At 33.2% G+C, this 20665-nt stretch overlaps 1 protein-coding gene across 1 annotated transcript; it reads right to left on the bottom strand.

The window, feature by feature from the left end:
• Positions 1–9260: 9260 nt before the first annotated feature.
• LOC134242368 (uncharacterized) lies at positions 9261–20016 on the bottom strand. The gene is made up of 5 exons (XM_062724430.1): positions 19948–20016; positions 16132–16273; positions 15735–15859; positions 15323–15463; positions 9261–9387 (listed from the first exon to the last, which is right to left on the bottom strand). The coding sequence occupies exons 1-5, from the start codon at positions 19976–19978 to the stop codon at positions 9380–9382; spliced, it is 447 nt and encodes a 148-aa protein (XP_062580414.1). The 5' UTR covers positions 19979–20016; the 3' UTR covers positions 9261–9379.
• Positions 20017–20665: the final 649 nt, after the last annotated feature.

The following is a 20665-nucleotide window of genomic DNA, read 5'->3' as shown; positions in this document are numbered from 1 at the left end:
GTTCTACATTATATACTCTACCAAATGTCATTTGTAAGATATAAAGGTCAAAGCACGACGTCTGTTTTTGGAATATCTAATTATATTTCTTACATTATCATGACGTCTTTAGAAGAATATAGTTCCTGCTTTTTGTTGTGTTTTAGTCCCACGTATTTCAGGTAAATAAGTGGAAAGTATAACGCTAAAAACATGTTATCAAATCATATTAAAAAGGTAATCTCTATTGCACTGTAGTTGAGAGAAATAATTTTGTCTATGCAAAATATGACTATTTTACTAAGATTCAATTCTTCAAAACAACCTTTCAATTTTAAAAACTTTTCACATCACAGTTAATGGGAGTGAGTTTGCTTGATGTTGCAAGTTAAAATATGTTCTATAAATTCGCAGTTTGAGGGTATTCAAATGTATTTGTATCAAGGAAAATAATTATCTTCGAGGATAGCTTATTAACATGTTCGCTGTAAAGAAATTAAGCAATTACATGTTTTTGATTTTCAGCTCATAATTGAAAGATAGAAACTGGAAGGTACGGCAACTCAATAAGGAGAGATAGAAAATGTGATTTCTGTCATTTAAATGATATTGGAGATGAGTGTCAGGTTTTATTCATTTGTCCAGTTTTTCATGATTTAATAGACAGGTTGATCAAAGATTGTACTACCCCAGAAGACCAAGTGTCTTTAAACTAATACAACATTTTTGTAGAACATTATAAATAATTATGTAAATCAGCGGGGGAAATATACATATCATGTTATAATTTACGACTGGAATGTTTAAAAAAAATTATATACATGTAGCTAATTATTGAATGTGTATGTATCACAAGTTTGTAAGTGTATAAGGTGTTATTGTACTATGTTTGCAATTGATAAATATTGTACTGTGATGTTTATGGGGTGTACGTCCCACGGGAAAAGAACTGCACTAATTCTGCTCAAAACCTTTAAACGCAAACAAAGTAATTTGTTAGGCCAGTAGACATTCACCAAGTCCCTATACCTACTCCTCACCAAATATTAATTTCTGTGAAGGAGAACTTGTGCTTCAGCATATTCAAGAACTGGTGCAAATCAAAATTGGACTCTATAGAATAAAAAGTTTTGGAAAATTCAAAGATTTAAAAACTTTTCAAGCAGGAAAAACATCGAAACATGTGGCTTTGCTAAGCTTTCTATAACAATTCCTCACGTCCAGTCGTTAAAAACACCATAGACAACTGCTTCCTTAATACAATTAGAACTCGTAAAGTTTTATTCCTTACGATTGATCATCTACAAAATTTAATTACTTTTTAACTATAATGCTGACTCTTCATACAAATATGTATGGTGAGCTCGACACACAGAATAAAAATATACCGTTTAGCGGGTTATTTTAGCGGGGTGCTAATTTTGCTTATTTTGGCGTTTTGACGATAGTTCGTTGAAATTCTAATCGTTAAAATAGTCAGTACCCCTCTTAGTGTCCATCTGCAAAGAGCTGAAACCCTGCGTCCGCTAAAATAAATTACGCCAAACTTATTGGCATACCTTTGAGCGGGCAAAACGCCAGCCAAATTTTACACCCGCCAAGAAAACCCGCTATACGGTATTCATAATAGTACAAGTATTTCTGAGGCGAAAATTTGTAAAATATTTTTATCTAACCAGCTTCACGGGTACGGGATTTTTGTATGAAACGTCACATTTCATACATTTAGTACTAGTCCTATATTCGTGGATCAAGCGAAAATAGAAAGTAAAATAAAAATGACAATGACTATGTACTCTGTTAAAAAAATATTTGATGTTTTACCACTTTTATGGTATACATACCATTTTTTCACCGATTTTATGGTATACATAAAATCTGCCACATAGAAGCGAACCTCCTGTCTTGACCATAACCCCCCCCCCCCCCCCTCCGATATAAACAGCGAATCATGATAATATATTTATATGAGATAAAAATTAATATCAGCAAATCAGATCTAACATATTATTACTTAACATAATGTAAAATAATTTGTTCTCCATTCTTTAAGTAAGCTTTGTCACAAAGTTTAAAGAGGGAAAGTGAGGGACCAGGTAAATAAAATATATTAAAAACAAACAAACAAACAAAACAACAAAACCCTCAAAGATTTATTCATAAAACTGCAAGTATTCTTCTTTATGTATGGGATATATTAGGATATATTAGCGGTCGGATCTCTACTATACTCAGGGTTAAAACAAAAACCTGGTTGAGGGGCATATGGATACTATCTCTCTTCCCCCTTTCAAAAGTGGTGATGGATACGATATAAACCTCAATCTATGACTTCAATGTATACATACTTATAATCTAACGTGTTGTTGATGTCTCTCTATCTCCCTTTTTCAAAGTATTTTTGAATTTGTATTAGCTTATAATCATATACAATAGCAAATACATGGTACACGAGCTTTCACTGAATCCCGAGTGAAGTGAAGATTCATTATTATTTCCGCCCCCTCGAAATTAATTCAGTACAATACTTTCGCACAACTCTCTCAAAAATATTCAGAAATTTATATCGACCTAACTCTGTACTTATTAATATAATCTTTGGAGAAGTAGCGATAACAATGTTCCTGGTGCAAGGGGGAAGAACTCCGAAAGGTGTCATAGTTCATAGCATATGCATCAAATCTTTCCATAAGTTTTAATGGCCTTTAGGACGAACAAAGAATCTTTTCGATAAACCTCGAAACAAGAAATCAGCGGAAGGAAAATAATAGTAAACAGAAAAAAAATCAACTTTTTTCGCTTCACCGCGCGAAAGCATAGACGTAAACATATTGTGACTGTTCCTTTGTCAAGCACTCGGTATTAAAGATTTAAGTCACCGGTTTTCGGATGAGACCCCCCCCCCCCCCACCCCCCCGAAAAAAACGAAGCGCCGCATATGTTAGGTGTTGACACGATAACAAAACCTCACTGCTCAATGGCAAAGAGTGTCAAGTATACATTTGTAAGTCAACATTTGGAGCCCTTCTCCGGTACCGGATATGGACGTGTCAATAGAATTTATGGAGATAACGAACAGTAGACCATTAAAAAATCAATAGTTTCATCAGATATCATGGTGTAGTAACCATCTCCTGCGAAAATTCAGTGTATAAAAAATGGCTTACCAATTAGTATGAAAATCGTCAGTTAGCATTTGACTTAATGACAAATTGTTCGTTATCTCCATATCCTTCATCGCTGACAAGGTCATTGTATCAACCATAGAACTTACGAAATGAGGACTTTAAACACGACTGCTAATATTCTTGTTTCAGCAATTTGTTTATCAATAAAAATTTACCCCTTTTTGGATATTTTTAATAGCTAGAGCATGCTCTCGCGAATCAACCGAGATATATATGCAGGTGAGGAAGGTATACTGTTGAATAAGTCATGGAAGTTGACGATGAAAAGTTATTGTCATCTTGTTTATCATAAAACTTGGCTGTTAAATTACCATTAACGTCTTTTTAAAGTAAAATAACTAAATATGAAACATATGTCAGACTCTGTTGCATTTTTTTCAAGTTCTCTAGGATACTGTAAACGTATAACACGTGACTTTGTGTTCTTTATAGTGCTTTTGACAGAAAGAAACTTTCTCTAATTTAAGTAAGACTCTTAATCTCTTGCCCATATATGCACTTATATTCATTAATAAGAACATATATAAATTAAATACGCTAAATCAAACCTAAGGTAACTTGTTCAAAATCCAATTTTGACACACGCTAAATATGATACATTTACAGTATATCGAATTGGCATATGAATAGAAGTAACTTTTGTTAACTGATAATTCGTCAGTTATATGTATCTGAGTGTTGCCTTGAAGGTCACAGCAAGTGTTTTCCTTTTCTTGAATACAAGTTTTCAAATAAACTGTGTTTCATATGGATATAAAAATGTTTCCTAATAATGTGTCGCAATTGGTTCCTCAAGGGGATTCCGATAGATTGGTGGAAAACCAGATCTCCAAAATCTAAACAGATATTGTCAACTTGAAACTCAGGCACTTTTGAATATCAAATTCACAGTACTTTTAAGTACAAGCAGAGTTTCTGTTTAAACGAAATTTGTAAATACCGAATGTCAAGGAAAGTACAAATTCAATCTTTATCGAAAATAGTACTTGTCTTCGATGTCAAACAACTTGGATTTTAATTTATCATGGGAACTGATTGTTAACTGTGTTGAAAACTATGGATCATTTTCTTGAAAATAGATATTTGAAACACTGGAAAAAATTATCAAATTCATTCTTAAATTTACACACGGCACAATCTGCCCGTAGAAAATTGGTAGAGCGTGAGAGATATTTTACAATGGTCATCTGCGATGACAAATCTTTATTCTTAAGAATGTCAAATAAGCTTTCAAAACAGACATTGAAGAAAATAAGCTCATATGAAAAAGATTTATTTTCAAAGAAAGACATCAAAACACATACAAAACGTTTAAGTAGGAAAAGGTAACAAAAATCATGAAGAATGTCCACCGATGTGCAATGTCGTCTGACCTGTAAATACATAGACTGTTTATAACACACTATCTCTTTAAATGTAGCATTAAAACGATGTGATACATTTGTACATTAAAAATTAAAGATTGTTATTATAATCAAAACATAAAAGAAGTGAATGAATGAACGCTCTAAAAGTGTATATAAAATTATCAAAGTGACGTCTACACAAAATTTTATTACCCTGCAAAATGCTTTCTTTCTTTATTTCAGTGATACTGTCTAAGATCTGAATGGAGCCAACAAAGACCATATACATTCGATGTCATTTTTAGTCGGGGTTAAATTGAGCAAAGTCTTAGCTGGCTATTGGTGTAATCAACAAGAGGCCCATCATCACCTGAGCATCATGTAACAACTTTCTAACAATTGAAATTGGGTAGCGCTTTAAACCAGGGGCCATGACACACATTTTGAAAGAGGTTTAATTGCTCATTATAAGTATATACACTTAGCATGCTAAGTTTGGTTAATATATACCCTAAAGCAGAGAAGGAGGAAATTCAAATGTATCTCAATGAATCAGTGGCAGTAAGCAATAATTGATAGTGTCCACACCAGACAGGAACTCCTGACCCTGGGGCCACACATTTAATTATTTTGAAAAAGGCACCCTTCAACATCACAAATGTTTGATTAAAACCAAGGAGCAGATTTCAAAGCATAATTCATTTTCAGTACATGATCATTAGAGCCTCCCCCTCTACAGTACCTGATCCAGGGGCTTTGAAGTTTACAATTCTGGAAGAGATGCCCTTCCTCCTCATAACTAAGTAGGTACCTCATCTGATTAATACCCAGAAGCAGAGGAGAAGATTTTTTCATAGAATTACTATTATAAAATCCATTAAGCCCCTCCCTTACACCAGAACCCCTGACTCTCGGGCAATGAAATTTACAGTTTTGGAAAAAGCACTCCTGCTCATCATAACTATGTATGCAATCAGTCTGCTTAATACCCAGGAACAGAGAAAATTTTCAAAGAATTAATGCATTTTCACTGTATATTCAATAGAGCCCCGTTCTAACACCAGAGCCCGTGAATCTGTGGCCATGAAATAAGGGAACTTGCTCAGCATTACTATGTAGATTGTTAATTCAATACCCCGGAGCAGAGGGGACGATTTTCAAAATATTAATGCATTTTCACCACATTCAATGGAGCCCCACCCTAACACCAGAACTCCCTGTTTCTGGGGGTCCTATTTACAAATTTGAAAGAAGGGACCCTGGTCATCATAACTATGTAAGTATGTAATTAGTTTGTTTAATACCCAGGAGCAAAAAAGAAAATTTTCTGAATGAATGCATTTTCACTCAATAATCAAAAGAGCCCCGCCTTAACACCAGAAACCCTGACCCAGGGGCCATGCAATTAACAAATATGGAAGAAGCACTCCATCTCATTATATCTTTACATTAAGTTAGCTTGTTAAATACCCTAGAGAAGATGAGTGGATTTTCAAAGAATTCATGCATTTTCATTTATATAATAATAGAGCCTCACCCTAACACTAGAATCCCTTCCCACTTGGCCATGAAATTTACAATTTTGGAAGAGAATCCTTTCTCATTAGAACTATAAATGTTTGTTTTATAACCAGGAGAAGAGAAATATATAATCAATTGCGTCCTATACGAACCTGAGAACCCCTAATTATAACCCATGATTTATGAAATTCACAATTTTAAAGATTTAATGAATTTTCACTATATAATCAATAGGGCCCCGCCCTATCATCAGAACCCCTGACCCTGATGATCATGAAATTCAAAAATTTGAACAAAGGGACCTTGCTCATCATAACTGTGTTACTATGTAGTTAGTTAGTTTAATACCCAGGAGAAAAGACGAAAATTTTCAAAAAGTAAATGTACTTTCACTGTATATTAAATAGATCCCCGTTCTAACACATGAGTCCGTGACCCTGGGGCCATGAAATTAAAACAATGAGGAAGGGACCCTGCTCAGCATAACTATGTAGATGGTTAATTTAATACCCAAGAGCAGAGGGGAAGATTTTCGAAGAATTAATGCATTTTTACTATAATCAATAGAGCCCCATCCAAACACCGGAACCTCTGTTCTTGGGGTTCTGAAATTTACAAATTTGAAAGAAGGGACCTTGGTCATCATAACTATGCAGATATGTAATTAGTTTGTTAATACCCAGGAGCAAAGGAGAAAGTCTTCAAAGAGTTAAAGCACTTTCAATACATAATCAATAGAGCCCCGCCCTAACATCAGAAACCTTGGCCCTGGGGCAATAAAATTCACAATTTTGGAAGAGGCACTCTTCCTCATCATATCTTAACATTAGGTTAGTTTCTTTAATACCAAGGAGAAGAGGAGAAGATTTTCAAAGAATTAATGCATTTTCACTACATGTATATAATAATAAAGCCTCACCCTAACACTAGAACCCCTTCCCACGTGGCCATGAAATTCAGAAGTTTGGAGGATTCACCATTTCTCATCAAAACTATACATTAAGTTTGATTAATAATGGTAATTTCCATTCCTACGTCGATACGATATATCCTGGTGAGTTTGAGATAAAAGATACCACAGAGTCCAACACTTCTGTTTCATACTTTGATATTTTACTTGAAAGAGACACTAATGGTAATCTTACAACCAAGTTATATGATAAACGTGATGACTTTAATTTTTCTATCGTCAACTTTCCTTACTTATGCAGCAATATACCTTCATCACCTGCATACGGAGTATATAGATCTCAGTTGATTCGATACGCAAGAGCATACTCTACGTATGAACAATTTCTAAAACGAAGTAAATTATTGACAAGCAAGTTGACGAAACAAGAATATTAGCAGTCTCGTTTAAAGTCATCAATTCGTAAGTTCTGTGGTCGATACAATGACCTTGTCAGCAAATACAATTTATCATTGAGTCAAATGCTGACTGACGTTTTTCATACCATTTCTTAGTCCATTATTTATACACTGAATTGACGACGGATTTTTTCCGTTATTTCCTGATCATGACAAGGAGCACACGGCGATTGTGACCGGTCGGCAGGGCATGCTCACTCCTCCACGGCACCTGATCCCAGCTCTGATGTTTCGGGGGTCCGTGTTTGCTCTGCTCCTATTTTGTATTGTTTAATGGACTTTGAGATTGAATACTGTTCGTTATCTCCATATCCTTATTATACCCAGGAGCAGAAAAGAAGATTGTCAAAAAATTAATTCTTTTTCACTTTATAATCAATAGAGCCACCAAAGCCACTGACACTGGGGCCATCAAATTCACAATTTTGAAAGAATCGACTTTGCTCATCATAACTATGTAGATAGTTTGTTAGTTCAATACCCAGTAGCAGAGATTGATTGATTGATTGTATATTGTTTAACGTCCCTTTTGAGAATTTTTCACTTATATGGAGACGTCACCGTATGTCGGTGAAGAGCATCAAATTTAGACCTATCCTCGGCACTCAGGGCCTTTGAGCAGTGAGGGTTCTTTATCGTGTCAGCGCCTACCGTGACACGGGACCTACGTTTTTAAGGTCACATCCGAAAGACCGGAGACTTTCACTTCTGATGCCGAGCGCTTGGCGAAGGAACAGTCACTACCTATTTTTACGTCCTAGGTTTGACACGGCGCCGAGAACGAGAATCGAACCTGGACCTCCCGGTCACAAAGCGAACGCTCTACCACTAGGCTACCGTGAACGGTAGGAGCAGAGAAGAAGATTGTTATAGAATCAATGCATTTGCACTATATAATCAATAGAGCCCCGCCCTGGGGATCATGAATTTAAAAATTTGAAAGAAAGGACCTTGCTCATCATAATTTTGCTACCATGTAGTTAGTTTGTTTATTACCAAGGAGCAAGGAGATTTTCAAAGCGTTAATGCGCTTTCACTATATGTTCAATAGAACCCCGCCCTTACAAAAGAACTCCTGACCTGGGGTCATGAAAATAACAATTTTGGAAGAGACACTCTTCCTCATCATAAGTTTACATAGATTTAGTTTGTTTAATAATAGGAGTAGAAGAGAAGATTTTCGAAGAATAATTCATTTTACTATATAATCAATATAGTTCCGTTATACCATCAGAACCCCTTCCCCTTGGGTCATCAAATTCACAATTTTAGGAGAATGGACCTTGCTCATTATTACTATATTACTATATTATATTTATGTAGTCAGTTTGTTTAATACACAGGAGCAGAGGAGAAGATTTTCAAAGATCAGAGTTAATGCACTTTAAATATTATGTAATCATAAAGCCCCGTCCTAACACCAGAACCCCTGACCATGGGCCAATTTTAGAGGAGACACTCTTCTTCATCATAACTATATATTGAGTTAGTTTGTTTAATACCTAGGAGCAGAAGAGAAGATTTTCAAAGAATAATTCATGTTTACTATATAATCAGTAGAGCCCCGTCCAAACACCAGATTTTTTCCTACTGGTTGGGGGGCATTTTTTATTGTTGAAAAATGACCCCCGGTCATTAGTTGATGGCGATTATTATTATTACACCGGTGGATACATCGCAAGACCACCAGTTGTACCTTTTAGTGTGGAATTCTTATTCGCTTCAAGTAAAGAAGTCATGTGCATATAAATTTTAGGACATTCATGCCAGCGCCTACCGTGACACGAGTTACATTTTAGAATTCAAAAACCAGACATTTTCCAAAATAATGTGTTTTGCAAAGATACATACTATTGTTACAAGTAATGCCCTTGGTCAGAGGTTTCATCGAGGCTTCCATATAAGAACGTGTATAAGCTGCTGCTTTGCCACCACACAGAGTCTGGGCCTTATCTTCAACACAGGTCATAAATTTCTCTAACACTCTGTGAATTTCATATAGAAATAGATTAACCAATAAATTTTAACAAATTTAAGTTTCATATATATTACCAAACACTTTTATAATTATATAATTTATTCTATATATATATATACAACACAGGTCATAAATTTCTCTAACACTCTGTGAATTTCATATAGAAATAGATTAACCAATAAATTTTAACAAATTTAAGTTTCATATAATTATATTACTAAACACTTTTATAATTATATAATTTATTCTATATATATATATATATATATATATATATATATATATATATATATATATAGAGAGAGAGAGAGAGAGAGAGAGAGAGAGAGAGAGAGAGAGAGAGAGAGAGAGAGAGAGAGAGAGAGAGAGCACTTGAAACAAACAGCACTGTATATCCTAAGTGTCTGATCTACAAGGTAGATACAAGTTGGAAGTTTATAAAAGGCACCAAAAATGCCAAACTACTCGAACAATAAAATCGTCAAATTTTCTGGCTGCCCTGTCCCTTCTTGAGAATACGTCAAGAAGTGAGAAAAATAAAGGAAAAACGTCAGGAAGTGAAAAAATAAAGGGAAAATAAATAGCACTGCTGCTAAACTATCATTTACAATGTTACGTATTTGATTTGAAGGTTTATAATCAACGGTAAAGAAGAAATTCGGATCGCTATGAAATACGTCCGGTCTGTCAGACGTGCCCTGCTGAAGTGCGATTTACATAATTGAACGAGTTAGTCCCCATATCGCACAAAACATTTTATCAAAGTTGTAAAAAATTGTAAAAAATGTTTTTTTCAAAACATTTCAAAGTAAACAATTTAAAAATATTTTTTAAAAAATTTTCTCTTCTTATTATAACATTTTGAACAGGTTTTCAAGAAGCTTATGGTAAAGTATTTAAGAAACATTTCATTAAATGTTTTTGAAACGTTTTAAAAATGATTCGAATGGTATATTTAGTTTTTGGAAAATCAATATTTTCATAATATATTTTTAAAAAAGTTTTGAAAATATCAAGTAAAACATTTGTGTTATATATATATATATCTGAAACATATCTCATATTACGTTTCAGAACCATTTTGAAGGAACATTGTCAAAATATTTTTAAAACATTCTTATTATTGCTCATAGTTAAATTTGAATATTTTCAGCCTTCTTTTAAAAACATTTATGAAAATGTTTTGTCTTTTATGAAAATTTTATGTCTTCCTATAACTGAAACATTTTATTTTTACTTTTGTGAAACATTTTAAGAAAATTTTCAAAATGTTTTTAAAATATCCAAATCATTGCTAAAATTAATAAATTTTGTAATGTTGAACATACGTTGTGAGAATGTTTTAAAGATCAATCATGTAATTTACATGTAACATGTTTAATTTTCAAAATGTTGTAAAAACATTCTGATTTTTTTTATATTTAATCATTTAAATATTTTCAGCTTGGCCATGAACATGGTTTGTTTGTTTGTGTATTGTTTAACGTCCCTCTCGAGAATTTTTCACCCATATGGAGACCCCACCACTTGCCAGTGTAGAGCTGCAAATGTTTTCCTGTACTTGGCATTTACAGCCATTGAGCAGAGAGGGATCCTTTTCATGCCAAAACTTTATGTGACAAGGACCTTTGTTTAACGGTCTTATCCGAAGGACCGTGTCCCACAGTGGGTTTCGAATCTGCGACGTAACTATGATTATTTTTTAAAAACAAGAAAATGTTTTCTCTTCCTACAACCGAAACATTTTATAAATAATTCTATGAACATTTTAAGAAACATTTTCAAAATGTTTTTGAAACATTCATATCATTGCTGATAGAAATACATTTTGTAATTTTGAGAGTACGTTGACATTTAATTTGACATGTTTTATTTTTTTTTCTTTTTCTAGACTCAAATTTCATTTACCATTGCTACAGCATTTTGTAATGTTACTTTCAAAGTGTTCTAAAACATTTATCAATGATTTATGAAAACCATTTTCTCAAAGTATACAGTTTGAAAAAAAAATATCGAGAATATCCAGATGCTGAATCGTATATATAATATGCCGCGGTAATTTTCTTTTTCTATTAATATATTAAAAAAAAATCTTTTTGAATTTAAGGCAGGTACAAAGTTCACTGTAGAAAAAAGATACATTAAAAAATTAAGAGAATGAAAAGACAAATAAATAAATACGATACTTAATAAATAAATGACTCAGTTTACAATAATGAAGTCTTGTTTTAAATATCGTCTTCATCATATTTTTGATTCATGTGACTTATAAATTAAAAAAAATGTCGGCCAAACATGAAATATTAAGGGCATGTCTATTTAAAATTTTATTTTCATTCGTGATTTTTGAAATTATGTAGAATAAATTATATAAATATGAGTTCGGAATCCCTTTCGTTGTAAGAAACCTCAACAATTTCTAAATTTTCTAAGCTCTGTCAAATATATCTCCATCTAAAGCCAGGTTTTCAATCGTTCAGTATTATTCTTCGTTAATCTCGTTAAAATCTAAGTATTTGTATCATTATTGCGTCCATCTGCTAGGAAATGACCAATAACGTTAAGTATGTAACCATCTGTACCCACTATCATCATTGGCTTCAGGGGTGGTTGACATTTGTAAGGACTGTATGTTTGGCGCTGGAAACAGTTGTTAAATCTCTTTTTATATAAATATCTGTGACATCTGTAACATGGGCTGCAACATCTTCGCCATCGGCAAATAGTTGCTTTACGAAAATTGTCAAACTGTTGTTTCAGGAGACCTGTCAGATGGACATAATAATAATGTCTGATATTCCAAGAGGATTATCAAAGTCAATTCATTTTAGCTTGTTCAACACATTCATTTGAACGTTGTTGAGGAAATTCATTAAATATGCTTTGTTAAACATGGTGTGTTCTGACACTCTTGAAAGCATCTTTGTGCATTCTTCTTTTAACTCACCTTCTTTTAAATGTTTCTTACAGCACCTGGTACCTTCAGGTATTATTGTACCAGATTCTATGAAATGTGTTGTCCTTATGTCTTCATTTATCACAACAAGATCTTTACCCTTTTTACAAAATTGATATCAAATGCATGCGAAGACATACATGTACTACGAGGAACCTCCAACTCAGTAACGTTTGGACTACCAAAGGATGAACACTTTAAACAATGTACATCTCTTTTTTTAGTAATTTCTTATAGTTTTAAGAAATTTTTATTCCAATTTTTATGTTGGTTTTGGGTGGTTGTGATATGCGTAGGAGTTGTCAAACACACTTACCCTCTCATGTTTTCCCATTGCGCTAATTTAATACGGAGCGATAGTTCAACAATTTGAAACCCTTATCATAAAAATTCTACAAAGCACTATGTAAACAGTTTATCATTTATCATTAAATTGGATTTTTATCGCAATGATTCGTGGATTTCTTTAAAAAAATATTTTGAAATTTTTAGTCATCGTAAGCCACAAAAAGGCTTTTAAAGTTTTAACCTTTGATATTATATGAAGGAAAAGATTTGTCGCAAGAAACGAACTTGTGAAATAAAAAAAAAATCATTGCCTCAAACCAATCAAAAGTTAAGTGCAAGGTCGAAGTTTTTGAACACAAACAGATAAACGGACAGACATGGATAAAACTAGATACCCTCAAATCTTCGATTACGGGGGCATAACAATAAGTTATTTTCTTTTTGTCCTTTATTCGAATCGCAAACACTTTCATTGATATAAATCGTTTTAAAAGTGTCCATGTTGAGGGCTCCGTATTGAAGCTTATGGCGAGAGTTGAAGTTTTATTTAATGCAGGTCAAGCTCTAAAGATTAATGGCAAAATATCACAATCGTTGGTAGCAAAAAGAACGTCTAGTCCCAAGGAATTCACATGTGAAATAAGAAACCTCTACTTCTAACTATAAAAAATTATGAAGGTAAGAACTCTCTCTACGCTGCAAACTTAAGAGTTCTGATTCTATGGTATTTTTCTGCAGTTAGAGTGTTCTGTCCCTAGATCTAACTTCTAAAAAATAGAACTTTACACTATACTACTCCATATGTAATCAATTCATGTATTCTTAATATTTGAAAAAGTCAAGGTAAATTAATTGAACTCATTATTTACATTCGTTTTCTCTACGGAAGTAAACAGTAGTGATTTCTATTCACTGATACTGTGTTGTGTTTGAACATTTTGCCTGGAGGGTAATGCCACGTACCAATAAACTGTAAGACATTAGATTAGGATTGGATCACTGGTCAGTTTCAGTGTCATTAATATTGTAACCCAGATATGCAATTTTCCTTGTGGGAAGCGTATTGTAGAGTATAGTGGTTTGCAGCTTATCCAGACCAAAATTTAAATTCTAGTAAACAAGATTTGAGCATTCTCCTATTGCTGATTTTTATCATATCGGCAAAAAAAATTAAGTTGTCAGGACTTTTAGCTCTGATCGGTGAGTATACATTTCTAAAGAAAGTTTGGGTATATTGTTGTGACTCATGTCCGTCCGCTAAGTTTCGGGGGGTATATAGTTTTTTGTCATGCCCGTCCGTCTGTCTGTCTGTCTGTCTCTGTCTCTCTGTTTGTCTGGCCGCAAAAACTTTAACATTGTCCAAAGCCTTTGATTTAGTGGGGCTATGACTCTCGTAGTTCACATGCGTATTTCTTGTGACAAGAGTTTTCTTTGTGTACCACCAAATTTGACCTTTTGACTTTGGAGTTTGACCCACTTTTTCACAAAAAATCCAAACTTTCACTTTGGCTATATCTTTTGAATAGTAGAAACCAGGACATTTATATTTCACAAATATATTCTTTGTGGAAAGACTTTTTATTGGATACCAACAACCATTTTGACCTTGACCTTGGAGATTTGCATCCTTGTGAAAAAACTTTAACTTTGGCCATAACTTAGGAAGGATAGGGCTTTCATACTTCACATATGTGAGAAGACCCTTCATTGAATGCCAAGACTTTGACCCTTTGACCTTGGAATTCGACTTACTTTTAAAAAGCAAACTTTGACCATAACTTTAAAAGGTTTATGGCTAGTGCTTTCATACTTTACATATTTCATTTTTGTGACAAGAACTTTCTTTGGGTACCACCAAATTTGACCCTTTGACCTTGACCTTGGACTTTGACCTACTTTTCAAAATTGGTAACCTTGACCATAACTTTTGAAGGGTTAGGACTAAGGCTTCCATACTTCTCATGTGTATTTTTTGTGGCAAGGCCTTTCTTTAGATACCAATAATCTTGAACTTTTGACCTTGACCTTGGAGATTTCCGTATGAATAACATTAAATCTTGGCCATAACTTTTGAACGCCAAAGGCTATTGATGTCTTGCTTCACATATGTAATCCTTGTGACAAGCCCTTTCATTTGATATCAAGAATTATGACCGTTTGACCTTGACCTTGGAGTTAGACCTACTTTTTAAAATCGGTAACCTTGGCCATAACTTCTGAAGGGTTAGGGCAAGGCTTCCATACTTCACATATAGTATTCTTCGTGGCAAGACCTTTCATTGCATAGTAATTGCCTTGACCTTGGAGATTTCCGTACTCATAAAAAACTTTAACCTTGGCTTACCTTCATATTTCACAATTGTATTTCCAGTGAGAATACCATACTTTGGATACTTGCATATAAGAAAAGTATAATCTTCTCTATGTTACCATATGGGGGCATCCGTGTTTCACAAACACATCTTGTTCTTTTTTAAATACATGACCTCTGTTCTAATAGTATATGATTGGTTTTTTTTGTTCGTATATGTGTTAAGAAGAGACAATGTGTTACATGGATTTGAAGTGATAACACATTTACTTTCTTGATGATTTGTTGCTGAAATAAAATTTCTTCTTTACATTTTTTTGTCCGGAGGAAGGTACAGCGCATCCTGAAAATATGACAAGTTTTACTGTTCGTTTTGTAGATTATTACCTGCACCTTTCACTGAAAACATCAGAATCAATTTTGTGTTTTTTGTGTTGATAAGTTCTGGATAGTATTTCTGACAAGACTGAAGATTGTTATGATCCCACACAAAGTTGGTCATCACACATTGAAAGTTTTCAATGAATCCTATTAAACAAAGATATTTTTTCATCAACGAAAACCTTTTAATTTTTCTGTTTATTATCATACGTATGAGCAAGATGAATAAATCCATAATGTTAATGGTTTGAAAAAAAGTTGTAAATCATTAAATTAAGATGTGTCACAAAAGTTTTCGCGATATTTTCAACTTTAATTATTTCAAAATATAATTTTATTTAAATATACCAGTGTTAGTAATGTTTAAAATATTTTTTTATCAGTTTTGTAGAATAAAGCAATGCATAAGTATGAGTACCTTGTTTCCCTTCCGCACACATATATTTCGTAGCAGAAATCAGCAGGTCAAATTTCAAAGGGAGGTTCTTTGTAGGTACACACCTTTTTATGTCCTGAAAACACGACACTAGCTCCCACTGGATACTGTTCATTACAATCAAAAAGAAAAAAAAGGCAATGTCAGAGACATTCTTAAAAAATATCTAAATGAGACAACTGATTGTTTTGTGGCAAGAACAAAGAAATCAATTGAAATAAAGAACTGTTTTTCCTGAGCAATAACGGAAAAAATCTCGCAAGAGTATTTTGCATTCTTGTATTTTAATAACAGCATTTTCCAAAGAATTTGAATAAGTTTTCTTTTGCTTGTTTGCCACGTTAGATCAATATAAGAAAAACAAAATGAATGCACAAACCTACATTGTTCCTCTACGGCTTCTTGAGGATTACGTGTTTTGTAATAGTTTGGTGAACTTATCTTTTGCGTAAAATTTATTACAGATGGCTTCAAAACACAATCTTCAAGTCCTGAATAGTTACACATTTGACCAAGGGTTCCTAAATGAAATTCAAAAAAGTTTTCTTTTCTGATATTACAATAAAGTAATAATAGCTGCTACGACTCGTGAGTTTATTCAAAGTGTATGCCGGAAGAAAGATTAAAGATGAAGATAAAGACCTGTTTACTTTGACAGGATCCTTGTACTTTCATAAAGTAGACTTTATCCTTAACACCTAAGAAAAGTAGAAATGTTGTTGTGTATTAATGAGCAATATTTAGACTATAATAAAAAAATCAGAGTAGAAATGTGAAAGAGCAAAACCAACTCACCAGTATTGTCAGTCAATGATAAGCACAGGAGTCTGAAGTTTTTATCGTCATGTAAAAAAAAATCCGGAAAAAAAGATTTCCCACCCTCAACTAAGAAAAACACCAGGATGGCAACGTGTTTTGGGGGGACCCACCTAAACAAATAGATCTGGGCTTGGTCAGAAAAAAATCCCGACTAATCCAGTATCCAGAGCGTTTGTGTTATTTATTCAAGTTAAATAATCCAATCTGCTTGACGACTACGGGCCGTTTCTGGCCATTTTTCCACTTTGACAGCTCATCCTTGACTCCATGCAAAAAACCTGAAGTGATATCGCAGTATATATTTGACGTATATAAAAGCTTGTTCAAATAAAATAAAATAAATAATTGTTCATCGTTATTTGACTCAGTTATTTTAAATATATTTAAAAGAACTTTAAAAAGTTATAAATTCTTTTTCTTACTTATATATCGATATGTACCAGGGACAGATAATTCAGTTTTTATAAGGCGCCAAATTTAAATCACTAAAAAGCCAAGTCGACAAAGAGCCAAACAGCTAGACTTAGCGACCATAGCAGGCATTATTTTGTATAAATCAGATATATGATCAGATATGGTAACATAATATTGTACATGAAGTTTTACATGCAATTCCTTTTTTGTTTCTTTTCTTCAATATTACGTCAAATATTCACTGCGATATCACTTCCGGTGTAGTGGCATGGAGTCCAGGATGAACTGTCAAAGTGGAAAAATGGCCAGAAATGACCCGTAGTCGTCAAGCAGATTGGATTTTCAACTTGAATAAATAACACAATCACTCCGGATACTGAATTAGTTGCGAGATTGTTCTGGCCAAGCCCAGATCTATTTGTTTAGGTGGGTAACCCCAAAACACGTTCCCATCCTGGTGTTTTTTTAGTTGAGGGTGGGAAATTTTTTTTTCGGATTTTTTTTTTTTGGACGATAAAACCTTCAGACTCCTATGATGATAAGTGATGTTTTCAGAGTTCAACACATTAAACTCACTCGGTCGATGAAACGTAAACATTAACAAAATCAGAGCTCATGCACTGTTTACAAAGTATTTATGTTTAACTGAGCGTGCTCTGTTAGTTCAACTCGACACAAATCACTGACAATACTGGTCAGTAGGTTTTGCTTTCTCAGATTTCTATTTTGAAATTTCTGGATGATAGTTTTAATATTGTTCATTGCATATGTCATATGCAACAACATTTCTACTTTTCTTAAGTATACTTCAGGAAAGTGTAGGGATGTGCCTTCCAGATGAAATAACTTTTTCGTGTAAAATGCTATAACAGCGTATTAATCATTATATTAAACAGAAAATGTGAAAAAAAATATTAACTTCAAATGTGGTCTTAGCCCCTTTAAAGCGATATTAAGTGGTTTTATTTAACAAAACGAAAGAAACAAAGTATTTGAGATTTTAGAGATTGATTCGATTTGAACTTTTAAAGATAAAAGCATTACTATCAAAGTGCACATGCAATCATCATTGTTGCTAATGACATAATGGAGATGACAAGAGTTTTCAAGCTCAAAAGTAAATTCATTGCCTGTGTGGCTTTGTTGTTAGAGTGTATGCTCTAGAGTCGCGGAGTAAGGAGACAATCCTTAGTTCGAATTCCACTTTGGGACGTAGAGACAGGACTTTCAGATGAGATCACATTAACCGAGGTCCCATGTATTAGGGCTAGGGTTAGGTGTAGCAGTAGGTGTTGGCATGAAAAAGATACCTCACTGCCCAATGGCCCCGAGTGCTGAGTATAAGACAAAATGGTGGCGTCTAGACGTTAAACAACAAACAAACAATGGAAAAGCAAATAAATCAGAGGCAAAGCAAACTCAGACCTTTGAAAACGTTAGAGGTGGAATCAAGTGCAATAGAGTAGTAAGCATTCTCTGTCGACCTGTAACACCCACCCTATGCTATTCGTCATGATCGAGGAAGAACGCAATACTCCGCCGACCATTCTGTGTGTAAATAATTTCCTAATAAATACAGTGTAGCAGCAGGGTTCTCCACATTTGAAAATTTACCAATGGGGGAAGCTGCGCAAAGGCGCAATGTGACAGAAAACACGAATGCGTGTTAGACTTCCTAATCTTCATTAATCAATTAATTGGTTTTATGATTTTTAATCTTAACCACTGCAACACAAAATGATGAAATAACCAACACTTTTTAAAGCTTAAAAGTATTAATCAAATTGAAAAGGATTATGTATCTTACTTTACAAATGTACCAAAATTTGCCCAAAACTGTAGTAATCTTTTGAAGGAATTTAAGGAAAATTCTTTTGAGTAACCATGGCAATATTATTCATAAACTAATAATTATAAGAATTTTTATAGCCTGTTGTATGAAGCGTTTTGTTTAAACATTACTAAAAATTATGAATGGGTAGTGATTTTTTTAAAGTTAACACACAAATGATTATTTGGATCAGTGTCCCTTTTTTCTACACGTTCTTTTTTCTAGATATTGCATTTTCAGTGAGTGTTCCCCTTTGTTTACTTCTCCACGTGCCCAAATGTTAAAAATAGCACCACGCCAGTTTCATATCAGCGGGAAGTAACTCTAAAACTAAGACTACAATCGAGACTTTGGCCATATGTACATTTTATCAGAAATATAATAAAGTTAAAGCTTTAAAAAACAGAGCTTGGAAAATTGATTAAATACAGAGGAATATGACATTTTGAAAGATTATTTTTTTCTGGCAAAGAAACTTGAATTGCATGCATGACGATTATCATGCTCCTAATCGTCATCTTTTATAAACCCATTATCTAATCATGTTGTGAACATGTTGAAGTTCCCCCAAATTATTTACATGTGTACAAGGTCATCTTTTTTTTATTGTCTACATTATGATTTTTAGGGTCATGATCAAGTAATGAAAATAGTAAGATGATATAGTTGGAAACAGATACATTAGATTTAGTTACGTTCGAAAAAGCCGTAACGTTTTCTGTATTGTCATAATTCTATTTGTTTATTTTGTAAAGCGAGTCGTCCCCTGGTTACATGTTTAAATCAATGTTATGATGTTTTGACAACCCCCTTCCCACAAATAATAATATCATATTTTATTCAAATAATTAAATTTTGCGTTGTTCACGACATAAAAATTAAAAATTAATAAAGTTAAACGAAAAAGACGTTATTACATTTTATTTTTATCCCAACACAAAATGCAATCAACCAAAAATTATAACCTTAAAATTATGTTACCACATTTTACGTAATTACATTATTCGACGCCGAAATGTAATTACACAAATGCAATATTACCAGTTTATTACATTTTGCATTTTTATAACATTTTGTGTTGTAACATAGCACTTATTCTTAAACCTTTAAGTATAATTTGGTTTGACTTACCTGATAAACAACAAAACAACAGAAAAATCATTTTCCTTGACCACAAACTATCTTGCTTAATCTACTGTTTAGTTTAATTGATATATTCAGAAAAAATGTGTTATTTCCATCCTCAATTAATAGAGGGACAGGAACGGAAATTTATTAGAGTTTGATAGAGCATAGTGGAAACACTAATCAAATAAAAAAAATTAACTTAGAGGGAAACAAATACTTAAAGGTTTAAGAATTCGTGCTAAGATACAACACAAAATGTAATAACAATGCAAAATTATTATGTAAAAAAAAAAAAAAAGAACAAAAAAAAAAAAACAACAACAACAACAACAAAAACAAAAACTTGGAATATTTAATTTTTCGTTATTTCATTTTTAATAACGCAAAATGTGATTTTAGATTATTATAATATTAGTTACATATAATTTTACTTTAAATCTTGATTGTTGTAGGTTATCTAAAGTCATGCACCGACATCTGCACAAAAGTATTTGTTTTTATTTGATTAGTGTTTCCACTATGCTCTATCAAACCCTAATAAGTTTCAGTTCCTGTCCCTCTATTAATTGAGGAAGGAAATAACACATTTTTTTCTAAATATATCAATTACACTAAACAGCAGATTAAGCAAGAAATCAAGCGTGAAATAATGAATTATTTAGCACAGTTTGGGTGAATTATCATAACTTAAACAAAAGAAAGAGAATTGTTAGTGGTTCTA

This window comes from Saccostrea cucullata, unplaced genomic scaffold, assembly GCF_032062105.1.
Source record: "Saccostrea cucullata isolate Sc308-1 unplaced genomic scaffold, CSIRO_AGI_Scuc_v1 ctg268, whole genome shotgun sequence".
NCBI lineage: Eukaryota > Metazoa > Mollusca > Bivalvia > Ostreida > Ostreidae > Saccostrea > Saccostrea cuccullata.
This window is presented reverse-complemented; position numbering and strand designations above follow the sequence as displayed.